Below are 13,588 nucleotides of genomic sequence, written 5' to 3' on the forward strand. Positions count from 1 at the left end.
ATTTGAAGTATAGAAGCAGGAAGAATAATTTGAGACTAATTGGCTTGCCAGAAGCTATTGATGAATTGGAGCCTTAGGGGTTTCTGTAAACATGGATTCCTCAGGGCCTGCAATTGACCAGCAGTGTGGGTCCTCATAGAAATCGAGTGTGCCCACAGGATCAGGCCTTGCAGCGATCAGAACCGAGGACCAAGAGTGGTAATTCTGTGGATGCTTAATCAGGTCCATAAAAAGAAATAAGAGGTATGAGGGTGGGCCACAAATTGGAATACCAAGGCCAGGAAATGTTATGCTTCCAGAATTACTCTGATAAGGTTGTGGCCCTGAAGAAGACATTTATGCCTTTATGTTCTCAACTGGCACAAGCAAAAATACCTTTTGCATTGCTGTACACTGCTAAATTGAGAATTACATGCCAAGGTAAAATGTCTATTTTTTGTTAACTTGTGGGAGGCACTGCAATTTCTTCAACAGAATAACATTCTGCCAGTGAGGTCTTCAGGAGGAGAGGTCCTGATTCTTGCAACAAGGATGTGGCTCCAGGGGCTTCCACCCAGGAGGGAAGGGTTAGGATGGTCATTGTAGTGGGCATAGGCATCAGAATGCTTTTTTGTTTGGGGGGAGGGGGGTAAAAGCTCTGCCCATGCTGCACTCTAGATCCCGCCTAAGCTCAGCTCCAGACCAAACCCCCCATAATAGTACTAATTGTAATACCATTTATTTTTCATATATATACACACAATATAATCATATTAACAACACATAATTGTTAACCACAAAATTAAACTACACAAAACACATTGTATGCTTCTCAACATTCATTCCTACCAGAACACCTGGCCTTGGTCACACATGCAGAACACAGATATGCAAATACAAGGCCACAAACTAAAAGTACTAATATATACAAACGAAACCCTAAGATGGAAGACTCTCTATGCAGTACAACTCCATAGAAATAGAAACAAATGCATTTTTTCCTGAACAGTGCAAAATATAGACAGCAGGTGTAAATTCTCAAAACTGACACATATCAATCACTAAATTGAAAATAAAATCATTTCCCCTACCTTTGTTGTCTGGTGATTTTATTTTTCTAACCATCTTTTCCCAGTCTCTGGCTGCACTTCCTTCTGTCTGTGTCATTAATTGTGTATCCAGGGCCTTCTTATCCATTTGCTATTTTTCTCTCCTTCACTTTCTGCCCTACATCCATCTTTAGCATTAACTTTTAACATTCATCTTTCTTCCATTTTTCTGCTTTCTTGTCAAAATCTATCTACTTTTCCAAGTTTTCCCTTCCCACCTCCACCCTCTTTCTTCTCCCCTATTCCCATTTATCCATATGAAGCATTTCTTCTTATCTCTTCCTTGCCACACCCATTGGTGTGCACCATCTCCTCCCTCTGCCTCCCCTTCCCCTCCATCCTGTGCACCATCTCAACCCTCTCTTTCTTTCCCGTGGTCAGACATTTCCATCTTCCCCCTCCCCCCATGGTCTGGCATAGTAGTGTGGGAAGAGGGAAGAAATGCTGGTAATATACATTAAAAAAAAAACTTACTCTGTGAAACTTCAGTTAATTAAAAAAAAAAAAAAAAAAATAGGTCACATATGACACCTCCATATACAAACAGAGAGAGACACACACAGGAAAAAACAACCCTTAAAGACAAGGAGCAATAGAGAAAGATTGAAAGAAAGAAAAAAATAAAAGGAGAGAGAGACACAGAAAAAAAAAATCCACATACATCAGCCAAAGAGATAAACACCAAAACAAACACAGGGCAGGGAAGCGCCAACAAAAAAGACTTCAGCCGCGAGCCACTCAATGGGACCAGGCAGGCAGCCACGCGAGGGAGGGCAACAGAATGAAAAAAAGGTAACGTGAAGGGAGAAGCTGGGCTTGCCTGCGGGGAACACAATAAGGGAAGGGGGGCCCTTGGAGCAAGCTACACTGCAGGAATGGAAGGCGGAGGGGCCAAAAGGAGCAGGCCACATCGTGGTAAAAGTAGGGAAGGGGGTGGGGGGAAATGCTGCTACTGCTGCACAGGGACCTGGAGGGGGAGGGAAATGCGAGCAGGAAGAGGTGATGATGGACAGGGGGGAAAAAAGGAAGGGAGGCTTATTGCTGGACAGGGGGAACAGGAAGAGGTGCTGATGGACAGGGGGGGAATTGAAGGGAGGCCTGCTGGACAGGGGGAGCAGGAAGAGGTGATGATGGACATGGGGGGGGGAAATGAAGGGAGGCCTACTGCTGGACAGGGGGAGCAGGAAGGGGTGCTGATGGACAGGGGGGAGGTAAAACAAAGGGAGAAGGGCTGCTGCTGGATAAGGGGAGCAGTGAAGGGGTGGTGGTGGACACAGGGGAGGTAAAAAGAAGGGAGAATGGACAGGAAAAAGCGGCTAAGGAGACAGAGAGAGAAAGAAATGAAGACAGACACACACATATATTCTAGCACCCATTAATGTAACGGGCTATAAAGCTAGTAGAAGTATAAAGGAACAGGAAAAACCCTCTGGGTACAAAAAATAATAACTTTAAAAACATGCTGAGAAATTCACATGATCTTACATACAAGTGGCTGAAAATGGATGCGTTTGGTATAAAAGGTTGGGGATAACATTTTAACTGCATCAATCTGTTCTTTCATCTTCGTGTTCTTCTGTCTATATGTAGAAGTGATGTCTGCATTCTGGTAGTCATAGTTGTGTCCTGCACATTTTAAATAGGTAATTTCAACACATTCAGAAACATTTTTAGTTATGATACTTATGCAGGGGTACAGAAATAAATTTTAATACAAAACTGCATTCAAACAGGCTCAACATGCAGCTCCACTACTCTTCTGCAGAGGCAGGAACCAAATAGCAGTTGTGCCTCCAGGAAAGGAATGGTTAAAAAATATAAATATTAGAACCATTGCACAGAAAATATGGTGTCTACAGACCATTATCCTTATAACAGGGATATTTAGCAGCCATGTATATAGCCCAGACAGTTACTTTAGGACTACTGAACACGTGAGGACCTGATATTCAGAACTTGAGAGACAGCCCAGTTATCTCCTGTGGTTGGTAGCAAACCTGAAAATTCAATGCTGGGCTAGATCAAGCAACCGGCATTGAATTTCTGGGAAATTTTTAGCACTAAAAATGTGATGAGGCGTATTTTCAAAGCACTTATAGATAGACACACAAAGTTCCATTAGTTATTATAGTGTGTCTAAATGCTTTGAAAATGAATTCCATAGCCAGTTAGCCCAGATTAAAATATTTCATATTTAATGTTTGTGGTTTTCTGGGTAGGGGTGGGCTCTACAGTGCCCAGGAAGTTTTTAATAATAATAAAAAAGTTTTATATTTAATAGTGCGTTTCTGGGGTGGGGGCTGGTGTTAGGCTACAGGGAGGGGTGGGGGAGCAAAGAAAAGTAAGGGCTACAGGAATAGATGGGGGGTAGGAAGGGAAGCAGAGGAATGATGCTGAGGTAGAGGAGATAGAAAAGGGTAAGGCTGATTCCATGTTACACAGATGGATGGGGAGAAAGGTAAGGGTGATTCCTGGCTAGATGGGGAAGTAAGGGAAGGGTAGGGCTGATGCTAGGCTAAAGGGAGGGGTGAGAATGTAGGGAAAGGTAGGGCTGATGGCAGGTTATAGGACAATTTCTAAGTTTTGGTCCTTTATTCTGTAATTGAGGGTTGATCTGGAGAGGTGGGCAGGGGGTGGGGCATAGCAGGGGCAGGGCGGGGCCAGAGGACCCAGTGTATTTGAGTGCCTAGGGCCCACTGAAGGATTAATCCTGCCCTGGATAGACCTGCTGGGTCTATATGGCCATTGAACTTAGCGGGTCAGTCAATGAATATTGGTGCTAACCAGCTATGTTGCGCAACATAGCCAGTGAGCAGACTAGCTGCTAAGCACTAATATTTAGCAGCCATTTCACACTGAATATTAGCGTTTAGCCAGCTAAGTGCTATTTAACTTGCCAAGAGCCATTCCTGGCTGGTTAAATAGGATTGGATATTTGATGGAAAGGCTTGAAATAGCTGCCATAATCAGAACCCATAGTGGGCATCCTGTTGTACTTTCACATGTTTAGCAGCTGCCAATAAATATATAACTCCTTTACAAAATATGACCGCCTGTTTTTAAGTTTTTCATATTGATAAGACCTTAGAATTCTTTTAATAGCAATCAGCTCTGTCTCCCAAGTTAAGAACCTTGAGCCCAGTAATAGCCCTCTGAGGGATGCTAAAGAGAGAATAAACAACAGAAAGTATTCAAATAGTGATTCACAGTGAAGATTTAAGCTGTAAACAATTCTGAGAAGTGCCGTTCAGCCATTTCTGGAAATATAATGTCAAAACAAATGAAATCATATGTTTTCCAAAGTTCACGCTGATTATGGGATGTTTAATGATACCTTCATAAAGCGGAAGGGCAAACTCAGAACTATGCCAGTAAATTATTTGAATGAAAGAACAGGGCTTATCACAGCCACCCTGCTCATCTGTTTAAAACACATTGATTTTATTGTTTCTGTTCGTGTATTTCTATTATAGAAACCTACTGTAAATTATCTGTGAAAACAACGTTATATTCAGTACTGCTTTTGAATTAGTGATGTGCTCTTATGTCCTCGAAAGCCAACAAATATGCCACAATTAACTGGTATCTTATAGAATAAACAGCCAACCCTTATTTCTGCTGTTTTACAAAGTTGCAAGAAAGAGCCATGTTTAAGATCGCAGCACCTATCGGCAAGACTGGGGTGGTGGGGAGAGGGGAGGGAGTCTCCCTTAGAGTTCATAGAACTTAGGGAAAGTCCCTTAGAGAGCAGAAAACAGGAGTGGCAGTGTTAGTACCATGGTGGCACTTCTATGAGGTGGCACTGTTGGACATCTCTAAAATAAATGGGAGAAGGTTCTTTTTTGGTCTGAGGATTTGGCGTATTCAAAATTTGATGCCTTCCTTCAAGCATAGGAACTATAATTTCATTTCTCTTTTAACTTCCAGAGAAGATCAATAGAGACCTGTGCCAAAGAAGAAAAGCAAGAGTCTCCCTCTGTTGCTAAGCTTGCAGGAAAATTCAATAACCAGGCAGCCACCGCTGCTGGAAAGGAGGTGAGAGATTAATTCATGGCTAAAATATGGAGATGAAAGAGACTTACCAATAGCTAATATTGCAAGGTGACAAAGACTGAATCAGATCCTGGCTAAAAATGGGAGACACTGACCCATGGCTAAGAATCTGGAATAAGGAAGAGCAAACCTTTGCTAATCAACTGGGTTATATGTGATTAAATCATGAGTAATAAAACAGCTTGGGTGAGATTATAACAGTATTAGCAAAGAGATGAAAGGGGAAGACTACTTTAAGGCTGGTTAATAAGAATGGTCTGTAAGATTCAACCAAGGGCAATGCAAGAAGCGAGGATAGTGGTAAATTTAATTCAGCATTTGAAGACACAAACTACATCAGCAAAGAAGATAGAACATTTCTAGAGGATATAAGAGAGCCATTTTAAAAGTTGAAAGGCTGTGGCATAGCCACGGGTGATGCCAGGTGGGCTCAGGCCCACTCAGCAGTGGTGCTTCTCTGATGTGGCAGGCAGGGCAAAAAAGCAACTGCACTCTCTGCAGAATGATAGTCACAGTGCCTCTACTGGCCATCAGTGTAAACATTTACAATTATATGCATTTTTGCAGGTTCATTATAACAGCAATGGTTCAACCTATGGACCAGGTGAGGCCCAGGCACAGGGTGCTGGCTATAAAGGTCACCAAAATTCCAGTCTGGTTTATCTTCAGATTTCTAGAGGACTGAGATTTTAGCACTAGTGGCATAGCGAGGGAGGTTGGCGCCCGTGATTAGGATTAAGACGTTAGAAGGGGGGGATCGAGGCTGGCACGAGCTGCAAATGGAAGATGCTACTCGTGCTGGTGAATGTTTCAAGATGTATGGGGGGGGGGAAGAGGAGGAAAGGTGCCGGCAGCGCCAAGAGCAGTCTGCCCCCCTGTACTACACCACTGTATGGCACCTTATGTCATTAGTGCTCTAAGTCAGTGCTTCACTTGGTCCAGCAGGAGACTTAAGAGAGAAAGGGAGATACTAGATCACAGGTGAGGGTGAGATGGGGAGGAGATACCAGATTGCGGGGGTGGAGGGTAACCAATGGAAAAGTTGACTTGGATAACCACAGTCCCTTGAGCTGGCGCTGCATTATAGAAGTAGTGATACTAAGATGATTGCCTAGTCTGCCTAACAGTTACACCAGCCCTGTGCAAACTGCAGCTCCAATTTCTAATCCAGATTACTGACTGACTGACTGGCTGCTATTCTTTTTTTCTTACTTCCAGGTACCAGTCCATAAACCAACCCGTAGGAAGCCACCCTGCTCCCTTCCGCTGCATGCACTCAAACCTGAGTCAGGACAGAATGGTGAGGAGGTAAGTAAAACAGGATAAAGAGAATTAGGGGTTATAACAGGTCCCTTTGATCATGGACTGTAATGTCAGTGTTTTTAGGCTGAGGACCTTAAAACAGTTGCAGCCTTTTCTGCAAGCTGATTTTTTTAGGTTGGTGGTACAGTTGTCTGTGCTTGCAGTATTGAATTATTGCAATGGTTTATCTATTGGATTATCAGAACAGTTGCTCTGTTGCCTTCAAATAGCAAAAAATAAAAAATAAAAAAATACAGTAGCACAGTTGATTTTTAAGGTCCTTGAGTGGGAATCAGCTTGTTCTTTGTTGAGTGCCCTTCATTGCCTACTTCTCCAAACTCATATTAAATTTAAGTTGTATCTGGCATTTCAGGTTTTGCGTGATGAATGTTCAGTATATCTCTCTAGAGAGCTGGTACCTTACATTTCTACACATTTGCTGTATCTAACCAGGGTTTGATTTTAGAGGTTCCTTCAGTTAGATTCAAGTATTTTGTGAAGTGGAGAAGGAGGGCTTTTTCAGTAGTGGTCCTGGAGTGGTGGAACAAGCTACCTGAAAATTTGAGGAAGGAAATTAATTTTGAGCAGTTATGCAAGGATTTAAAACACAGGGGGGTAATATTCATCTGGCAGGGGCCAACTGAATTGTGCTGGGATATTCACTACCAGAACCTATCTGGGTGCTGACCCTGAATGTCCTGGCAGTTGGAGGCATGCTGGAAGTTACCTGGGTACCACTGATATTCAGCGGTGGAACTTGGATAGCTACTCAGTTAAATTAAACAGGTTTTTTTCTGTCCTAAGTTAACTAAATTGTTTTTTTCCCCAAAACATTTTATTAAGAAGCAGAACAAACAAGCAATAGTAACCAGAGTCCAAAACAAGAGCAATAGTACAGAATATGCAAACAAACTAACTAATTTGAATGTTCCCCCACCACCCAACCCAACAAGAAGCAAGCATGGACAAACAGTGGAATAGAGACAAAATAAAAGGGGAAAAGGATTATACAGAATCATTAATTCAACAATCTACTGTGGGCAGGAGAAGTCAAAGAATTCCAAAAGGGTTCCAACACAGACTGAAACTGCAGACCACCAGGAGAGTCCAAGGTGGACACTCGTTGTCGTTCCATTTGTAAATGAAGTTAACTAAATTGTTATCTGGGTACTGCCATTGAATATCGACAGTGCCTGGGTTACTCCCATCTCCACCCACACTCTGTCCCTGGACCACCCTAGCACTAACTTGATAGTGCATGGCAGTTTCCTCAGATTTTCAGGGGCACTATCTGGTTCTGTCGCACTGAAAATCTGGAGATCACCCAGTCAGTGGGAGATAACTGAATATTGGTCCCATGGTTATTTTCCCATATCAATGCTGGAATCTGATGGTGGAGAGGTTGTGTACTGCTATTGGGCAAGAAGTATAGTATTTTAGGGCTCTGGACAGAATCTTCCAAGTGATCATATCACCAACTTTCACCTTATTCCCAACTTGTCTTTTACCTCCAAACTTGCAGAAATAGTTGTAGCCAACTGTAAGGGAGTACGTGATAGAGCAGCAGGTTTTCCTAAACAAACTCCTTCACCGGTGCTGAAGTTAAACCATTTTACAGCATGTGGCACTAACCTGCTGATTCAGAGGGATAGAGCTCAAGTAAAGAAGTGGTTAAATGCCCTGGGGCATAACAGTTCAGGTAGGTCCTGAGTAAAGGAATCCTCCTAGGATGTTCCTGTTGGCTGCAGTACCTAGGAAGATCCTGGGAAAGAGACTGCTACCCTGTGTTTGCTGGAAGCAGAGGCTTCAGTGAGGTAGGAAAAGTTTCCTTGAAATCTCAAAGTTAAGAGTGAGTGTTGGCTAAATATAGTGAAACTGTGTCAGAAAGAGAGAGAGAGACTGAAACTACAGAAATGTTGGAATGAAGAAGAAATTGGTTATTTAACCTGTGGAAGCTGTGTCCTGGACCCTGAGGCAAAAGGAGAGAGTAGCATATACTGAATTGTGGAGCCTGTCAGGGACAATGCTCAAAGGAACAATAGTAAAGCTCCAAGTGATTGGTTATACTGTCCAGCCTGTTGGGAGAACAGACTTGGAAAACCCTTATTCTGAATTTCAATAAAACTGTTGTTCTACTTGCAAACCTTGTGTGTGGCTGTATTCCCAAGAGTTTCAACCCTGGCTGCAGAAACACACTGACCAAATGGAACAGTACTAAGAAGCCACAAACTCTATTCATGCATGTCAGACAAGCTTTGGAGATGACTATAATAATGAAGCCACCGTGCTAAGCACAGTATCTTACATATACACTCGACTAGATCAGCACAAGCAGGTGATCCTAGTTTCATTAGATCTCTCAGCAGTATTCGGATCTTGTGAATCACGCCATTTGACTGGATGGACGCTCAGATATAGGTATCACTGAAACTGCCTAATCTTGGTTCAATTCCTATTAACCAACTGAAATAATGTCATCCTATGGGACAATCAATGCTCCACTCCATACTCTTTCATATAGTGTACCGCAAAGTTCAGTATTAGCAATAACATCATCTGTATAGGCAGATGATATTCACCTGTTAAGCACTATTGCCTAGCCTTCAAGTCTCTACAAGGCATCCTTCCTCCCCTGTTTCCACTATCTTGGCTCTCCCCGAATCCTAACTCCACCAGATCCACTCAAAAATTCATACTATCATTCCCCTCTTTAAAAGGCATCTCCCATACAGGAAAACTTGGATCATCCCTCCTCTTCAAGATCACCGAGCTATGGAACAGCTTACCTGCCCCTCTTCGAAGTTCGCCCTCCCTCCAACGCTTCAGAAAACATTTGAAAACTTGGCTTTTCTCTAAAATGTAACCACTCCCTCCCTCTCCACCCTACTTAGTCCCCTCCTTCTTTCCTTTCCACCAAGCCCTTCTTCTTCCCTTTGGAGTTCCTTTCTTTAGTAATTCCTGTAAACCGTGTCGAGCTCTACTTCCGTGGAGATGATGCGGTATACAAACTTAAGGTTTAGTTTAGTTTAGTTTAGTTTATTGATCCAACCAATGAGCATGGCATTCAGCAATTAAATACCAAATCTGATACAGTTGCAACTTGGTTTAAAGATAACACACTTGTCCTGAATTCCTCTAAAACTAAGGCTATTATATTCTCTGACACTTACCCCCCTTTTTTTTTACAAAACTGCGCTAGTGTGTTTAGCGCTGGCCATAGTGGTAACAGCTCCAATATCATAGATTCTATGAATGTCGGAGCTGTTACCACTGTGGCCAGCGCTAAAAACCATGCTATGGTTTTGTAAAAGGGGAGTTTAGAGCATTAACCCTGCTAAACTCCTCTGTATAGCCAAATTAGGTCCCCAGGATTTCCTACTACTACTACTACTTATCACTTATATAGCACTGAAAGGCGTACGTAACGCTGTACATTTTGACATTTATAGACGGTCCCTGCTCAGAAGAGCTTAGAATCTAACTTGGACAGACAGATATGACATATAAGGTTGAGGATGCAGAACCAAAGGTGATAGGAGTTAGGAGTCAAAAGCACTCTTGAAGAGGTGGGCTTTTAACTGGGCCTTGAACATTGCCAGAGACTGAAATTGCCAGAAAATTGGCAAATTTACCATGGGAGGCCAACACACATCTCATGGTAAACCTTTTTTAAGGGAGAAGGTGTGGCTCGCTGGTAGAGCTGCTTCCTAGACTGCACCTAGAGAATGTAAGATTAAATCCCAGTGCTGTTCCTTGTGATTCTGGGCAAGTCACTTAATCCTCTAATGCCCATCACTTTGAATGTCAGCTTTGAAATGCCAAAAGCAAGTGCACTCTTTCCATGTGTGTACCTTGTATGTACACATGTGGTCATACAATTTTATGAAACCCTTCTTCTGTGTGTAAAACATACTTTACCTGCTTAATACAATTATTGCCTAATGTGTGGAATAAAAAGGAGGCCTACTTAAAAAGTGGATGAGCAGGATGGTCTCTGATTTCAGCCTTTAATAACAAATTGCAAGCCAGTTGCATTTTAGACTATGAATTGTTGGGTGTTTTTTTGTTTTGTTTACAGAAGACTTCTTTGGGTACTTCTCATATCCCCAAGATCAAGATGAAAAGCTCTCCTCTTATTGAAAAGCTGCAGGTAAGTGCCAGACTAATAGTTAATCTAAATCATCCAGAACCTGCAGACCCAAATCATCTATTTCATATTCATTGGTATAAGGGAAAACACAATTCTTCACAATTAAGAATTGTGTTTTCCCTTATACCAACAAATATGAAATAGATGATTTGGGTCTGCAAGTTCTGGATGATTTAGACTAATAGTTTCAGCATGTTACAATCCTCATCACTTAACACTAACCTTATTCCTAGTGGGTTAGATTTTTTTATTACACGCTTTTGCATCCTTTTTTTTTTTTTACAATGGCATAGCCAGAAGGCAATTTTTAGGTGGTCCAGCGGTAGGATGGGTGGGCATACATTTCCTCTCCTCGCCCCACAGCTTCCCCCATACACACTCAAATCTCACACATGAACAAAGCAAGTGCAGGATGACGGAATTGACAGTTCGGAACACCACCGCTGGTTGCTGCAGTTTTCTGAGAGGGGTTCAGCACTTCAGGGGGCTGTGGATATCTTTAGATGATAGCAGGGCTTGGGGATACCCTTCCAGGTAAACCAATGGCTGCAGCTGCTATGTGGATCTGAAGCAAAAGTGGATGGGTTAAGGCTTTCTCAGGCCCACCCATGGCTACTCTCCGGCCACTCCTGATCACCAATTTTGGACATGTCCTATGGTGACCACTCTTTGGAAGCAGGTACATCAGCATATTGTAGACATGTGGCACCATACTGTTGTGTGTGGTCCGGAAATGCTGTTTACTTTAGACACTCTGCCTCGTTCTTCTCCTAAAGGTGTTAGAGGATTACTGGATCACACTGTTTTGATGGGAAAGACAGTGATCTTGCATTGTTGGATCTCTTCTGATTCTCCCACTCATGCTCATTGGCGCATGCTTATGATATAGCAAGTGTCTATGGAAAGATTGTTATTGATCTCTTTGGAAACCCTATCTGGACGGGTGTTTTGCTCTCAGTGGGAGCCATTTTGGTCCACTTTAACTTCTAGGGCATGAAGGTGCACTAGCATTTTTAGAGCACACACCGGATTAGCGTGCGCTATAGCACGGGCTACCCGAAAAACTACCACCTGCTCAAGAGGAGGTGGTACAGCCTAGCGCGCGCTAAGGCCCTAATGCACCTTTGTAAAAGGAGCCCTAAATGTATAATTCCTCTTGGTTGTGGAATTGGATCACATTTTGGTTAATGATTGATTGCTGAGGTTGGGTGGGGAGGGGTGAGGGGTAGGGAGGGTGAAGGGTTGATTGGGTGGGTATGGTAGGTTCTATTTGATTGTGTACTTTCTTGTTTTTTTGTGTATGGCATTTGTATCTCTTTTCTACTTGCATTGACATTTAATAAAACATATTTTGAAAGAAAAAGTCATTGGGAGTTCTGTATTTCTGGAAGATGTTTCTTTGTTGGTCTGCTAGTCGTTGTTTCCACTGCTGGTCCACGGATGTGGAATTTATTGCCTGGAGTTTTACAACTGTGTGGTGATAAAATTAATTTTTAAAAGATGTGAAAAAGACACACCTTTTTGTTCAGGCCTTCTATTAACCGGATTACATTTTTAGAAATCTAATGAAATCCTGCAGAAAAGGAGATTGATAATTTAGAGTCTGTTTACTCGATTCTTGGGTACTTTTCATGTAAGTGTGTTTTGTATGTTATATTTGAATTTGTACAATAAAAATTGTAATCCACTTTGATTTAAAGCAGACAAGAAAATTTTAAAATAAATAAATATATATGTAAAAAAGTTGATTATATTCCCTCAAGTGTTAAGAATATTACTGAGGGCAAGGGGCTAGAACAGGAGATCTTTGAGATGTGAATCTGACTGCTTTGTTAAAAACTTCACGTCATCTATGAGAGGTACTATGTTAACTATCTTTTCAAGTATCTTAAATTTAATAAAATACTCTATTGATTCAATTCCTAAGGAACAGGTTAATTGCTTCTGATGGTATGTGTATTAATGTATTTCTTGATGTTTCTTGCCAGACTCAAGTAGTCCGGAAAGATTTTAAGTTGAAGTCTAGTGCATTAGATTAAACAATGTCTGGTGAAATATAAAGGAAGAGATTGGTTTTCTTGAAGCTTCCTATTTAAAGGCTTTGTTTAAGGCTCAGGAAGAGTTAGGTCAGTCACAGGTTACTTCTGGTTAAGACTGATAAGTGGAGAATCGGTATCTTTAACAGCTGGTAGTGTTAAAGGAGTTGATTTTAATTTAGAAGGTTCTATGGAATAAGCATATGTAAATGTCTTAAGGACCCTTTACCAAGCAGGATTAAGAATAGCCTGTGCTAGCCCCAACACTGGTCTTTCCCATGTGCTTAGACTACTCATAGCACTGCCGGTAAAAGGCAGATTTTTCTATTTTTCCAATAATGGCCACACACTGATTTCCCTATTATCACGTAAGTCCTTACCACCACTTATTTTGTAGGCAGTGAGGGCTCACATGCTAATCCTGCGCTAATCAGCACGCAGCAATGCTCACTAACCAATTAGAATAGCTGCACCCTGTTATGTATGAGTGATAATTCTTGGCATTGTATTATTTTCCTTTTTTTTTTTTTTTAATTTGTGAAAAGTTTAAATTGATAAATAAAGAATTTTAAAATTTTAAAAAAAGAATAGCTGTACCCACCCTCTGCCCCCAAACATGTCCCCAGCGCTAAAAAATAAATGTTATTTTGTAGCTCATGGGTAGTGTGCACCGATCCCAACATTTCTGCAGAACACCTGAGCATGCCCTACAGTGGTAAGCACATATTAGTGGTTATTGCAGCTTAGTAAAAGGACCGACAAAACAGAAGAAACTTCCTTCTCCACAGGAAAATCCACAAAGAACAATGAAAGTGACCAAAGGTGCTGGGATACTTGACACAAACGTGTTTCAGCCCTGAGGTACACTGACCAATAGTGGAATTGCGGCGGCGGAGGATCCTCTAGAGCTTACACGAAAAGTGCAATGAGAAAGATAAGAAGAAAACCATGAGATAACA

The 13,588-nt window shown here is 41.8% G+C and overlaps 1 protein-coding gene across 2 annotated transcripts in view; it reads left to right on the forward strand.

The window, feature by feature from the left end:
* Positions 1 to 13,588, forward strand: part of RCSD1 (RCSD domain containing 1) — a 66,918-nt gene that overhangs the window by 39,995 nt on the left and 13,335 nt on the right. Inside the window, exons 3-5 of one of the 2 annotated variants that reach the window (XM_033942189.1) lie at positions 5,016 to 5,123; positions 6,360 to 6,449; positions 10,522 to 10,593. In XM_033942189.1, the coding sequence (XP_033798080.1) occupies positions 5,016 to 5,123; positions 6,360 to 6,449; positions 10,522 to 10,593 (270 nt within the window). Of the gene's footprint in view, positions 1 to 5,015; positions 5,124 to 6,359; positions 6,450 to 10,521; positions 10,594 to 13,588 lie in introns of those variants that run through there. The other variant, XM_033942190.1, reaches the window with a different exon arrangement.

The sequence above is a fragment of the Geotrypetes seraphini genome, chromosome 4, assembly GCF_902459505.1.
Source record: "Geotrypetes seraphini chromosome 4, aGeoSer1.1, whole genome shotgun sequence".
Taxonomy (NCBI): Eukaryota; Metazoa; Chordata; class Amphibia; order Gymnophiona; family Dermophiidae; genus Geotrypetes; species Geotrypetes seraphini.